Genomic DNA, 15,398 nt, shown 5'->3' on the forward strand with positions numbered 1-15,398 from the left:
TAATAATGAGAAATACTATTACAATTAAAATAACCATTTTCTATCTAATATAGTTTAAAATGCAATTTGCTCCTGTAATGGAAATGCTGAATAATAGCATTACAGTAGGCTACTATGAATTGTGTAAAGGGGTAAAAAAAATTTTTTATAAAAAACAAAAAATCCTATTAAAAAAAGCGTAAAGATGTAAAATTTTCTCTGATTTTGTATTGAATCACCCTTATAATAAAGATAAGAAAACAACTTACGTTGCCTGGAAAAGAAAGACCCTCCAGTCAGCAGTGTGAAGGTAAAACACATCGGGTCGCTTGCTATAGTCTGCTGCCCGCACGGCTAAAGAATGATGGATTGATACTGCATTCTTCAAGTCCTCATCAGACAGCTGCTTATCTGGACGATATTCATCCTGTAGACCAATCCCAAAGTTTTTTTTACAGTTAATATCTGTACAGCACCCACAGGAAAGTATGATCCATATAGTATGAAACATTAATGACTAAAATGTACCTTTTGCAGGAAGAGGGTCAGTCCTTTTAGAATAGCATAAAATGTCTTCCATCCTCTTTTACCTCGTGGGGCTTAAACAACAACAAACAGTAAACTTAAAGCAGTTAAGGTTGTTTAATAGTTAAGTTAAATATCTTAGAACTAGATAATCATATTTATAAAATGCAGTGAAATAATCAAAATACAGATCATCTGATTTCTTGTGAAAATATAAAAAAATTCTTAAAGCAGGATACATTTACTAAATTAGCTGAACTTTGAGATAATACTTGTTTTAGGAGAAAAATATTTTTATTTTTTTTACCCATTGACAAATATCTTGTTGTTTAGATTTATTAACACAACAAAGAAAAACACTTATAAAATGTATAAAATATTATACAGAAATATATATGAAGTATAATAGTAAAATATTTTATAATGTTTTTTTTTGTCTATAATTAATTTCTTATCAGTTAATTGCATGTTTTTGTTATATACAGTATTCATAGCATTTTATTCAGATACTTGATATTTTTACTGGAAAGCAAAACAAGAATTTTCTTCTTTCATTTTCTAAACTAAAATATATGTTTTTAAATGCTGCATTAAATAGATGAAAACAAACTAAATCAACTAAAAGTCTATATTTGAGGGATGACTTACTTTTCTTGCCATCAGGATCTGCGTGAACTTTCCGCACGAGAAAGCCGTTCATGTAGACCTGAGCGCTGGACTGCTGTGCAACACTGATGAGGGGGTTTCCACCGCTGCTGGTCTGCTTCATTGTGTGTGATGTGGAGTCGTTCTTGCCATCCAGCTCAGAGAAAGACTTCCGCAGTTCCTCCTCATCGCTGAGGAATACACAAGCAAGAGCTTTATTATGAACAGTTCCCTGGATTCTCACCTTTACCCAAAAGGTATTTTAACATACTATTGCTAAATTCCCAGACTTCCAACATTTACCTTTAAAGGGGTCATGAACTCAAGGGGCAACTGCCACCCTAAGAAAAAGCATTGCCATCAACAGATAGTTGGGTTGCTAAAATGCTGCTAGGTGGTGGCTATGTGTTTGTTTGAGTGTTCTGGGTGACCAATCATAATTAACACAAACATTCTCAGTGCATTGATATTTTGACTGTTCTTTCTAGCAAATCTGAAAAAATGTTTTTGCTCTTACACTTGATGCACTAAAACTTGTGATTTATATATCATAGCCTGCAAAATAAACTCTTCTTTATTATGGTGCACCTACTCTAATGAGATCAGAGACATTTAGCATGTGTTGAGTAGTGGTCGACCGACATTGTTTTTTTGACAGCCAATGCTGATACCGATATCTTGGAAAGTAGGTAAACCGATATAAAGCAGATGTCTTTTTATTATTATTATTATTATTATTATTATTATTATTATTATTCATATTTAAGAATTGTAATAATTTGACAATGGATAAAAAAAATTGTAAAATAAACATACTTTGGATGTCTAAGTATTTTTCAAAAATACATATTTAATACAAATATAATTAAAAAGTAAGCAAACACCGTAACCAACAGTTTTCTGGGAAGTTTGTGTGCATTGGGAATCATATTTTCAAATAAAGCAAGGGTAAAACTCATTTCACATACAGCACACAGAGAAAATGACATGAATATGACAGTGGGCAAATACATAAAGTGCAGCATAATCTGAAATCACGAGTTTAAAGTTTAAAGCATTCAATTGACACGGACCGAGCGTGCCCCAGTTTAATGGTCTTTTCCCAGAGAATATATTTAAATATTATCAAATTTCTATAAAGACACAAAGACACTTACTATTGTGGTATGAATAATAAAACAAACACTTAAACTGCAAGCATAAGTTATGGCTACACATAATAAATATTAAAAGGAAAAATTAGGAAAAATGCTTCAGATAAAGTTGGCCGCTGGTGCTTCGATGATTGCTGCTTATTATGCATCTAGAGTCACTGATAAGGACTGAAACTGCATCTTTATTACCTTGGCACAGTTGTATTTTATCTACAGTACATATTTCCAGCTGAGTGACAACTGTGCAGGGAGTGCAGTCAGACACCCTGGAGAGCCCCTGAGGTCTGGAGGGCTACACATTTCTATTCCAACTGCTACGAAGTACAGCACACAGGCTTTGCCTTCACATGATAATGCTCTCATCTGTTGCTTAGTAACTGCTGGCCTTCACACTAGTAACTAAGAGAGCCAGCTCAGAAGATGGAGCACCACGAGAGAGGGAGACAGAAAGAGAGGAGAGGGAGGTAGAAAGAGCAGGCACATAAAAATAGTGACTGGCGTGCATCGATTCATACAGTGAACAATGCCCTTTACCTGAGAATCACACAATGCTAAATAAATGAAAGTGCAATGAAGTGAATCAAATGGAGGGAGTGCGAAACAGAGAGACTAAAAGAGTGGAGGGGTAGAGTGTAGAGACGCTGGGATAGATGAAGATGAAAGAACTGCTGCTGAATGAAAGAGATCAAAAACAATCACTCATGCTTTTTCTCCTTCACACATTAACAAGAGTCCTGCAGAAAATCTCAAGGAGCGAACACCGTTTACATGAGAGTTAGTATGTGTGTGTAAGAGAGGGTTGTGTTTAAGTCTGCACTTTATTAGCAAGTCAACGATTTCAATCTGTAATTAAGGAGAGGCTAACTGCGGTAACCGTGGCAACAAAATCTGGAAAGCCAGTGTGTAAAGTAAGGGTTTAGAGCATCATACGGCTCTGGACAGGTCATAAATACACACATATACAGTAGTACCTGTACATACACTAATAAAAAAAGCTTTCCAAAAGGGGGGTTTTGCAACAATGCCATAAAGGAATCATTTTAGGCTGCCCAAAGAACCTTTCAGTGAACAGTTCTTTTTTCCCCATGAACTTTTTGTGCGATGGAAAGGTTCCATGGATGTTAAAGCTTCTTCATGGAACCATCAGTGCCAATAAAGAACCTTTATTTTTAACAGTGTATGGTTCTATATACAACCTTAAAGGGTTTACTCTTTATATTTGGAACCCCTGAAAGATTCCTTAAAGGGGCTTAATCAAAAAAGCCCTACTGTATTCTTTGTATCCTGGTGAAAATGTTCTAAATAAAAACAAAACCACTTGAAGAGTTGCAAAGATCATAATATTTTATGGATTTGGTTTGCTTTACTGACACAACGTTTCAAGAAAAACTGGATTAAACAGTTTGTAAAAATAGAGACTGTCATTAAAATAAACTAAAAAAAACAAAAAACAAATGAGTAATAAAAAAGTAAGATTAAATACTAAAATACTAAATACTAAAAACTATTATTTAATAGATCCTAAAGAATCCTTTCATTTATCTTTAATATCAAAAAGGTTAAATTTTTTTATAGAATAGAGTGGATTCAAAAACCTGTATAAAATCTTCAAAAACCTGTATAAAAACTTTATAAAACCTATATTAAAAACTTATTTTCCTAAAAGTGCACCTAATAAGCACAACTCACTGAATGAATGAAAGGCCTTTTCAGCTAAGGATTCTATAATGAGCTTGCACCGTTTTAAATGAGTAACACTTCTAGAGGCACTGAATTATCTTTAAATGTTTTGGATGACACTGGATGAGGAGGATAGTGCTCTTGAATATAATGTAGTGAAAAGGGGAAAACATTAGACTTACATTGTCCACTGCAGCTTTTCATTTTTGATCGAGTTGTAGAGAGCCTATTAAAAGAGGAAAACAAAAGCGTTAAAGCACACAACCCCATCAATAGATTTTCCCTTTGCGTGTGTTAATGTGTGTGCATGCTCAAACATCCCACTGACGTGGCTAAAAATAGCAACTGAAACTATAACCATGAACCAGAAACAGGTTGCAGACTACACTTTTTTCATGTAGCATTTCAGTTCAAACATGGAAAAACAACCCAACCATCATTAAAAGGAAAATAGAGAACTTCCATGGTCAGCTCCTGTAGTTAACAAGTGTTACCTTTTGTTTTTTCTTCCGGGTTTGTGGGTGATTTTGGCCATCCTGAACCTTGCCGAGCAGATCAGGGAAGGCCAGGGGCTTTAAAGAACGCGAGCGAGGTGCTTTGGTGTAACGGAACGGGTCCATCACACTGAAGTCCCGTGCACATCGCACCGAGCACAGGGAGCGAGAGCGGAGACGACCAGTGGAGTGAATACTGTTTACACCAATCATTATTTAAGATACAGGATCCACAGATGACCAAACGAAGGCTTTAGAATCAAACAATGTTAAATTAAACTTGATGGAGTCTTTCTTCCACGAGTAGAATCCAGAGTTCTGTGAGTAATCAGTAGAAATGAGTTCAAAGTGACACTGTGGCAAACTCAAAGTCTCTGGCAGTGGGGAAGCTCTTTGGCAGATCCTTGAAGGTGTCACATGGGCATCAGGCCTTCCATAATGATTCCAACTCTTGCATTATGGATCCATTCCTATTCATTATGCATGGAAAAACATCGCCCGGCCACTGCAAATCCACCAGCGCCATTTTGCATCAAACTTTCTGCTTTGACTGAAACACCAAAGACGATCAAGGATGAGGATCCGCGAGCAACATCCAGTTGTTTCCTTGTATACATCCTCGAACTCATCACACCTACACACGTTCACCAACGCATGCTGACACGCTCACAGGTGCAGTGCAGATGGCTTGCGAGGACCGTGATGGTGGATGGAGATAATTGGAGAGGAGGACAGACGGATGAATGAGAACATCACTGATGCAAATGCATGAGATCAACACACATGGGCTCATGCAGGGAACAGACTGAGAGGGTCTGGCTTCCACCCACTCTCAAACTGGCATCCCAAAACTGTGACGTCACCTAACGTCCCTCTCTGGGACGGAAGAATAGACATCAGATGTGTGAGAGACAGAAGGACTAGATTTGAGCAGGAAATCAGCAAAGCAGTATGCTTGCATGCATAAGAAGTTTTCCGGAATTCTCTTTCATCCCTCTCTTTCTCTTCAAGCTTGTATCCTCACACGCGTTATCCAATTTGCAGATTCTTTGACACAGATTCTTTGCACAGCTCTGCAGCATGACTGTAGGAACAATAGAGGTTTGGCGTCTGAGTCCTGCGCTTTTGTCTTCTTCTCCTCACAGTCTTTTTCCTCCTCCGTGATGCAGATAAAAAAATGGGCTGTGCGGTGAGAATGAGATCTTGTGAGGGAGGAGTGTTCACCCTCCCATCTCTCTCTTGCATTCACAATCTCACCCGATCTCTTTCACGGTCTCTCTCATGCTCTGCTTCTCAATTGATCCCGTCTCCCAGCATGACTGACAAATCACGGCACTTGAATGTTCGATGATCCCACCCTCCTGTGAATGTCAGTCAGTTTTCAGGGATCTCGAACGTGCAAATCCTCACATCACATTACTGTTGTAATGTATAACGATAATAAATAAGCAATAAACCTGTTGCTCTAATTATTATCATAAATCACTTTAAATGCAAAATGTCACTGTAAAAAAAATTTTACTAGCCAATAATCTTGTGTTTTATTTACAACTCCGAAAAATCATTTTCACAGTTATTGCATAAAGCTTGTACAAATTGCTTTTCTAATCTATACCCATAACCCAAATGCTTTATCCATTTGCCAAATTTGTTACAAATTATAATTGGACAGTTCACACATGGGAGCAGCCAATTGAACAGTCAGCTTATGTTATCAATACAAATTGGGCAATATAACAAGTCACTGGGGATATTGTTGAAGCAGTGAATTCATTTGGTTGGTGCAGGTTCTTTTGGCACTCTGCTCACTGATGCATCCTGTTCTCTCTCGCTCGCTCTCTCCCTCTGTCTGTAACAGACAGCTCTGGGACACTGGGCATCCCATAGTCTGAGTCTAACTTTATTCAAACGTGACCTGCTTTTATTTGGCCACTGTCACCAGGCAGCCAGCAGTTATCCCAGTGAGCTGGGCAGAGTGAGCTTTTATCTGCTCACGTTCGAGCACAAGAAAGACTCCATGTGTTCATCATAAGCAGACTGGGATGCCAGCAGTTGAGATTGCACAAGCACAGCCTGAATTGAAAAGGTCTGAATACACCTTTGACAAACCAAACACATCTTGGAAATTAAATTGGAAATGGAAATGGAATTACATCCATAATTGTTGTGCAGTGGCTGCTGCAACATAGATAGTGCCTGAACGTTTTTTTGTTACATTTTCTGTAATTAAGTTCCAGTCCTGGATGGTAAAAGATCAATACAGCATTCTATCAGTGATAAAGTACACGTTAACAGTTATGAAGTATGAACTAACAATAAACTATAAAATAAATAAAATTGTATTTTTTCTTTTCATCTTTTCTTTTCATCTTTTTTTATTATTATTCCTACTTTCAATAATTTTTTTTTATCTTAAACTGAATGTTATTTGGTACATACCCTACCATTCTAAAGTTCTGGACTTTATTACATTCTTTTTAATGAAAATAATACTTTTATTCAGCAAGGGTGAAATTTTTTTGTTCATTGTTTTCACATTTACAGTATATTAAGCAGTACAATGTTTTCAACATCAAAAATAATAATTGTTTTTTTGAGCACCAATTTAGCTTTGCCATCAGGGGAATAAACTGCATTTTAAAACATAACAAAAGAGAAAATAAAATATTATAAAAATAATTCACAATCATTGAATTATTATTTTGATCAAATACAAACCCGATTCCAAAAAAGTTGGGACACTGTAAAATTGTGAATAAAAACAGAATGCAATGATGTGGAAGTTTCAAATTTCAATATTTTATTCAAAATCCAACATAGATGACATATCAAATGTTTAAACTGAGAAAATTAAATAAGTTGATTTTAAATTTCATGGCATCAACACATCTCAAAAAAGTTTGGGACAAGGCCATGTTTACCACTGTGTGGCATCCCCTCTTCTTTTTATAACAGTCTGCAAACATCTGGGGACTGAGGAGAAAAGGTGCTCAAGTTTAGGAATAGGAATGTTGTCCCATTCTTGTCTAATACAGGCTTCTAGTTGCTCAACTGTCTTAGGTCTTTGTCGCATCTTCCTCTTTATGATGCACCAAATGTTTTCTATGGGTGAAAGATCTGGACTGCAGGCTGGCCATTTCAGTACCCGGATCCTTCTTCAACGCAGCCATGATGTTGTAATTGATGCAGAATGTGGTCTGGCAGTGTCATGTTGGAAAATGCAAGGTCTTCCCTGAAAGAGTATAGGAGCATATGTTGTTCTAGAACATGGATATACCTTTCAGCATTAATGGTCACTTTCCAGATGTGTAAGCTGCCCATGCCGTACGCACTCATGCAACCCCATACCATCAGAGATGCAGGCTTCTGAACTGAACACTGATAACATCTTGGGTTGTCCTTGTCCTGTTTAGTCTGGATGTCATGCTGTCCCAGTTTTCTAAAAAGAACTTCAAATTTTGATTCGTCTGACCACAGAACAGTTTTCCACGTTGCCACAGTTAATTTTAAATGAGCCTTGGCTCAGAGAAAACGCCTGCGCTTCTGGATCATGTTTAGATATGGCTTCTTTTTTGACCTATAGAGTTTTAGCCGGCAAAGGCGAATGGCACGGTGGATTGTGTTCACAGACAATGTTTTCTGGAAGTATTCCTGAACCCATGCTGTGATTTCCATTACAGTAGCATTCCTGTATGTGATGCTGTGCCATCTAAGGGTTTTCCTGCCTTGACCCTTACGCACAGAGATTGTTCCAGATTCTCTGAATCTTTGGATGATATTATGCACTGTAGATGATGATAACTTCAAACTCTTTGCAATTTTTCTCACAGAAACTTCACCACAGCATTGGGGGAATTGGTGATCCTCTGCCCATCTTGACTTCTGAGAAACACTGTCACTCTGAGAGGCTCTTTTTAAACCCAATCATGTTGCCAATTGACCTAATAAGTTGCAAATTGGTCCTCCAGCTGTTCCTTATATGTACATTTAACTTTTCCGGCCTCTTATTGCTACCTGTCCCAACTTTTTTGGAATGTGTAGCTCTCATGAAATCCAAAATGAGCCAATATTTGGCATGACATTTCAAAATGTCTCACTTTCAACATTTGATATGCTATCTATATTGTATTGTGAATAAAATATAATTTTATGAGATTTGTAAATTATTCCATTTCTTTTTAACTGACAATTTGTACACTGTCCAACTTTTTTGGAATCGTGTTTGTAAATGCAGCATTGGTGAGCATAAAAAAATTATTTCAAACCATAAGAATCTTACAAACTTGCTCTTTTTCGAATGGAAGTGTATACTAATACTTTTTTTAACATTTTAAGTTGTAAAAATGAACATTAGTTATTAGTGTATTATGAACAAACATGAGTTAACAATGAACAACAAAATATTTATAAATGAACATTAAGCAAGATCAATGAATGCACTTTGCTTTATTGTTAGTTCGTGATATCTAACGCATTAACTCATGTTAAAGTACTGAACCTTATTGAAGTGTTACCAGATATCTAAAAATCAATCGTCAAAACACCATCTCTCACAGTTTGAAGCTGTAAGTTGTGTAGTGACCAGTAGGAGGAGCATAATACATAACGCAATGATGCATATGCACACACTCATTAATCTCAACCTGAGAGATAACAAAGGAATCATGCTGTTCTCACAACTGATTTAAAGAACATAACCATCATTTGCACACTGAACAAGAGGGAACAAAAAAAGAGAAAGGGGGACAGGAGAGAGAAAATGAGCAATTTGTAATGCATTATGATAATACCATGACAGAACCCTCATTTCAGTGAGAGGCCGTGTGGCAGCCAAATTCCCATCTGTCCTCCCTGCCACCCCTGCTGCTGCTGCTGGCATGAAGACAGACTTCACACAGGATTGTCACGGCCGTTAACTGTCATGAACCACACCGGCACTGAGAGCCTAACCTGTTGGCTCGCAGGCGTCTCTCTCAGTTGCCATCTTTATCTGCGCTATATTTAACCCTAAAATATGTTATAATATCAGGCAGACAGAGATGAAAAAAAGGGTCAAGAGACACACTAACTCTCTTTACTAGGCAACTGTGTGGCCTTCACACCTCGACATAGTGTTAGGAGGAGAGAAACCAGGAGAAAGAAGGCCAGAGCTGAGAAGAGAGAAGAAGGGTGCCATTCATCAGCCAAGGCCTGAGATAAGGAGGATTCTATAGATATGGAAATATCCTAGATAGAGAGGGCTAAGCACAGTTCAGGAGAGTACGTTTTTGCAGATTACAAGGTGAAACAAAGAGCAAGATGGCAGAGACAGAGAGAGAAAGAGAGCACAGAAAAACTGTGAAGAGCGAGGGGGTGGGAGGTGATGGAATAGAGCGAGGCACAGAGTGAGAGGGCGGAGGAGAGAACGAGGGATGAGCGACAGAGAGAGAGAGAGAGAGTGGGAGGACCAAAGGTTTGAAAGGCTCCCTGTGATTCTAAAGCACATATTAGCAGAGTGGTTCAGGTGCGGTCATCATGTGGCTATTATTCTTGTGCAGCGTGGCCTGTAATCCGAGAGAAGGGACTAAAATAGACAAACCCTCAGCGCCAGCACATTGGAGCACAGGAAGTTCATTGACATCAGCTGCGACTGAAATCCTCTGACCGTCTGATCACCCTGATTTTAGTCACAACACTCAACTTCAAACATGGCAAACAATAAAATGGCAATTAATCAATAATATCAGGCACAGAGTGTATTCAGTGCAGCATTATAACTCAACGCTTCAACTTGTAGCTATGATCTGTGAGAAGGGTTCTTCCACAACTTATCTACAATATAAAATATCTACAAAAAAGATGCCCGTTATATGGCGTTTACATGCACAAGAATATTCTGATAATAATTTACATTGCACAAGAATGTTCAGATATGAATCAGATTATTATGATCATTGATTGAAAACATTGCAGATTCTATACATTTAAATAAAGCCACAAGAGTATATCAAAGCATATTATGTACTGTTTTTTATCAAATAAATGCAGCCTTGGTGAGCATAAGAGACTTCCTTCAAATACATTTGAAAAATCTAACCAATCCCAAAATTTTGGCCTTTGTAGTGTAGGAAAATATTAATTATTTTATTAATAATTTTCTACTATTCCACTATGACAATAATGAGCTAATTAACTATCCAAAATTACTAAAAATGCATCATATTAATATGAGTGAGCCTTTTTTCAAGAGAAAGAATGTGCATGCCTTAATTTATTTAGAATAAGCTAATTACACACATGGATATTTCACTAGCTGTGGAGCAGGTAAATGTCTTCTATGGCTTGAACACAATTAGACCTTAATGGGATCATTCAATATACAAAAGAGGTCATTGTGTGAATGCTTGAAAACCCTACAAACCTTGAGAAGATCTTTTGGGAAGTTTTGGCAATCATTTAGCCCCTCCAGGTTACTTATGAACTGCGTGCAGGACATCCTCTTCCCGATGTTCTGAACGAGAGAGAGACGATAGTATATAAATTCAGTCAGCTGATGCGCTGACCTATTTCACAGTTTCTGTGCACTCAACAACGCTTAAAATACCAAGTACACAGTGGGCAGTAAACATGATAATATTTTGTGCAAAAATTATTTGGCTTCCCCTGAGAAATGTTTTGACTATTACATTTATGGATGAATTTCTATTTTAATTCCTAACTGTAAAACCGACACTCCTCCTCATCCCCTGAATGGGTGCTGAACAGCTCAAAGAAGAAAATCCATCCTAAAAACACAGTTCCAGCTCCCCTCACAGAGACTCGGATCATGTACATGTAATAATAACAATAGTAATTTCACAATAAACACCTTATTATAACTTCCAGTTTTTTAACAGTCTTATAATATTTTTTAGTTTTCAAATTAGATAACATTTCAGCTATGTGACTGGCATTCTGTTTAGAAGATCAACTTATGCAAGGCAAAAACATAGTAAAAATTTATGGGTTTAAGGAATTTATGCTTTATAGCTTACTGTATATTACACAAATAATAATCATTTAATATAATTAATATAATAATAAGTCACATTTTCATGGAGTATGTTTAAAACTTAAAGTCACAAAGAATCAGTGTATGTTTTCCAAGTTAAACGACGTTGGGATTCTTTTTTTTTTTCATTGGGTGTTATGTTTCTGGTACATCAGAACAGCAGATAAGTCATTCTCAAACTCACCTGACCATGCAGATCAGTGTTGAGCAGCATCAGGGCACAAGTCAGTGTGTGAATACTGTCTGAAACACAGAGGCACAGTACTCCTATTAGCTCACACAATCAGAGCAAGAGCACCCCCTAGTGTTAGTCATATTATAATACACCCCAGATGCACAACAAATGCGTTCATTCACACACACAATGCTGGTATGGCTTACCTTCATTTAGTTTCGTGTTCGGGTTGCACTGGAGGTATCTTTTAGAGAAATGGGATAATACCCGCTCCCTCTCTTGTGTCTCTCCCATCAAGGCAAACTCTCTCAAAAACACTCTAAGAAACAAGAACGACATAAGACAAAAGGAAAAGCAGACTGAGAATTTGAATAAACCTGTTGGACGCGTGAAAATGAAAGCAAATATTTACTTAAGTAAAAAAGGGAGGAATAGCTTGCTCACCTTAATGCCTGATCCACCGTCATCCCTGAGAAGTTAAAATAACTGAGATACTCCGCCGCCACCATGCGACTAAAATCATTGCTGCACAAGTCATGAAAAGAGAAAAGCACAGAAAATACATTTTTGGGCCTCATACTGGGGGGTCAAAAATCAATCCTTTCATACAAAGATGTTCACATGGTTATTTTCACAAATAAGTGACCCTAAAAACAGTGCAGAATTACTCATATTTACTATTCATTTTAGTTTGTTACATTTTTTTATTTTCAAAAATCCTAAAACTTTATTTTCAGGTTTAAATATTTAAAACACAGTGCCCCACTGTATATTTCTCCACATTTGCCCTAAAACATGGTATTTATTATTATAATCAAAGATAACTTTGCTTCACAAAAGCACAAAAAACAAAGGAAGAGCTAGGACTGAATTAAAATAAATGCAAACATAAGCCTCATTAGTATTTATTAATGGTTAAAATAAACCTCACTTCTTGCTCAGGTGACGTGCCACCTCTGACTTCTTGAATCCATCAAGACTGTACAAACGTTTGGCCAACCGTTTTGCAGCCTGGAGATCAGATTTGTTGCCATTGGTCAGAGTTTCAGTGCCGCCCACAGCCAATCGCTCAGCCACCACTGAATCGGACTCAGAGACCGGACGGGGCGGCCTCTCTCTGGAAACAGAGGAAAAATAAATGTAATTCACATGACAGGTGACACACATTTATTTGAATAGGAGTTACCAAGTAAAAGTAAAAGTGGTAAACATTTTACTTGTAAAAAGGAAACCCGGATATGCTATCTAAATATGCTTGGCCCTAAAATCAGCCATCATGGACAACACAACATAAGCATACTGAACTATACTAAAGCATACTGAACATATTAATACTGACTATTCATTAAAGCAGTCAAATCATGAGGTTAAATTTGTTTATCTTTTATCAGTCATGTCTGAACCTGTCATATGCACTAGCAGTGTGATGTAAATAGAGTCTATCTGATCTACCTTTACAAACTCTTTCCCAGCAGATCAATTCCATCCACCATTTACAGAGAAACTAGCATAACAACTAAAAAAAAAAAGCAAAAAAAAAAAAAAAAAGCACACCTGACAAACTATTGTGAGCGCATAATACATTCACCCTTTGTACACCATTCAAATGCACAAAAGCTTGTCATACACACATCTGCTTCAACTGATATTCACATGTGAATAATTAGAGAACAGAAAGAAGTTTAACTTGTATTAAAAGAGTCAAATATATATATATATATATATATATATATATATATATATATATATATATATACTAAATACATTTCATTCAGTCTTGAAACAAAAACAAAAACATAAAACTCTGGCAAACTTTACATAAACCAAAACAAATGGAGCTCTCCCGAAAAAGTGCTTTAAAAAAGCATCTACTCTACCTTAGTGACCCAACTCTGCCTTTTAACCACTGCATTCCAAAAGTCTTTTAGATGAACGAACACCAGAAAGTTCATGCCATATGCAGGTCACACCGTCATCTGTCTTCATCTGTTTGTTCTGAAGTTCTCCATTCCTAACCTACTCCGACCGGATAGTTCACAAACAAGGCAGGGGAGGAGACTCGAAAAAAGGGTATGAGGGCAGACTGTTTCTTCTTCAAACAATGGACAGATAGTAACACGCAGAGAAAACCAGGAAGAAATATAGAGAGCATTTCCGCCACGGCTTCTAGGATGTGAGAAGGGCTTTTACAAAGATGCATGGTGACTAACAGATACACCTTTGCTAAATATAGATTTTTTTAATGTCGGACATCATATAATTAGACACCTGTGTTTGAATAACTTGTTTGGTGAGGGCGCTTAAACAGAGCTAAAATGCAAGACAATGATAGCCAAAAATGCCGATACATATTTCTACATTGCACAAATAAATGCAGTGAGGCATATGCAAATAATCACCTCACATGTGCTGAGGCTCTACAACATTCCAGTGCATTTTAAAAAACTTTTAACACACCTCTTTTTAATGATGGATGACAAGATTTACATACCAAAGGAGGAAAAAGGACTGCATAATTTAAACTTTTTTTGCATGACTACATAGCTTAGACTAAGAATGATTCCAGTATCACATGCTGAGGATATGATACTACCTTACACTGAAAAGGAGTTGCACTAGAATTTTAGGTCTTGACTGGTAATGAAAAGTGACAATAACAACAGTGTACAAACTATACAGTGGCTTTTAGTGAGCTGATGTTTTTCGAAGAAATTTGAAGGAGGAAGTTTCACAGTGTGTTGAGGTTTGTCTTGTGTAACGCAATATAAATCTGACTGTGATATCTTTGTGATATTTTAATCAGCAATGAAGTGATAGTGACAGTGTTTATGTTTTGTCAATGCTCTGTCAGATGATGATCCTGATGAAAAGGAACTGACCTTGGCTATCGATTTCTGGTAGTGAGCATCTATTATAATCAGGTAGCTAACTAACTAATCTAACTTTTTTTGTTACCAAAATATATATATATATATATATATATATATATATACAAAAAAACCTGCCCAAAAAATATACCTTATATGTTAAAGTCGTTTTAACAACATAATTTTAATTAGAGGAGTCAGCCCACCCAACCAAAACCTCAATTTAATTCAGGACCCCTGCCTGTTAATTGAGACCATAATGGTCCTTCATAAAATCTTGAAATGCTTTTTAAAGGGGGGGTGAAATGCTCGTTTTTCACTCAATATCCTGTTATTCTTGAGTAACCTATAGGACGGTTTCATGCGGGCCTAAGTTAACTTCCGGTCTGTGTTATATCGGTCTGGCTGCAGTGCCTTCTACAAACGCAGTTAAAGTCAAGGGTGATGAGTAGACCTGAAAGTTGGGGCTCAGGTGATTGTGCTGTGGGATGTGTTTCCTATACATTTATTTATTTTGGAGACTCGCCACAATTTTAAAACTGATCGATTTCAAAATTAATTTTCATTAAGCCCGCCTGATTCCACGCAGGAAACATATTTTTGTTTGTTATCAAAAAATATCTACTCTAGAGGGACTTTACTGTTGTTATTGATTCTATTTGGAAGTCTACCGGAAGTTAAGTTAGGTCACAAAAGCGCTCACGCGCATTAACGTTTGTTTATGTTGATGACATTGAAACCGTCTATAGAGTAGTACTGCATCCTTCATAACTCCAAAAAGTTTTAGTTTTTATTATATTCATAAGAGAAAGATAGTCTGTTAGGATTTTTCCCTGAAAAACACGACCG

At 36.9% G+C, this 15,398-nt stretch overlaps 1 protein-coding gene across 1 annotated transcript in view; it reads right to left on the reverse strand.

The window, feature by feature from the left end:
- The window catches only part of LOC113112769 (uncharacterized), a 32,751-nt gene that overhangs the window by 4,260 nt on the left and 13,093 nt on the right, over positions 1-15,398 (reverse strand). Inside the window, 9 exon segments of the mRNA XM_026278613.1 lie at positions 249-406; positions 508-578; positions 1,153-1,340; positions 4,166-4,209; positions 10,878-10,967; positions 11,692-11,750; positions 11,889-12,001; positions 12,127-12,207; positions 12,614-12,799. Coding sequence (XP_026134398.1) covers positions 249-406; positions 508-578; positions 1,153-1,340; positions 4,166-4,209; positions 10,878-10,967; positions 11,692-11,750; positions 11,889-12,001; positions 12,127-12,207; positions 12,614-12,799 — 990 coding nt within the window.

The sequence above is a fragment of the Carassius auratus genome, chromosome 13 (genome assembly GCF_003368295.1).
Source record: "Carassius auratus strain Wakin chromosome 13, ASM336829v1, whole genome shotgun sequence".
NCBI classification, from domain to species: domain Eukaryota; kingdom Metazoa; phylum Chordata; class Actinopteri; order Cypriniformes; family Cyprinidae; genus Carassius; species Carassius auratus.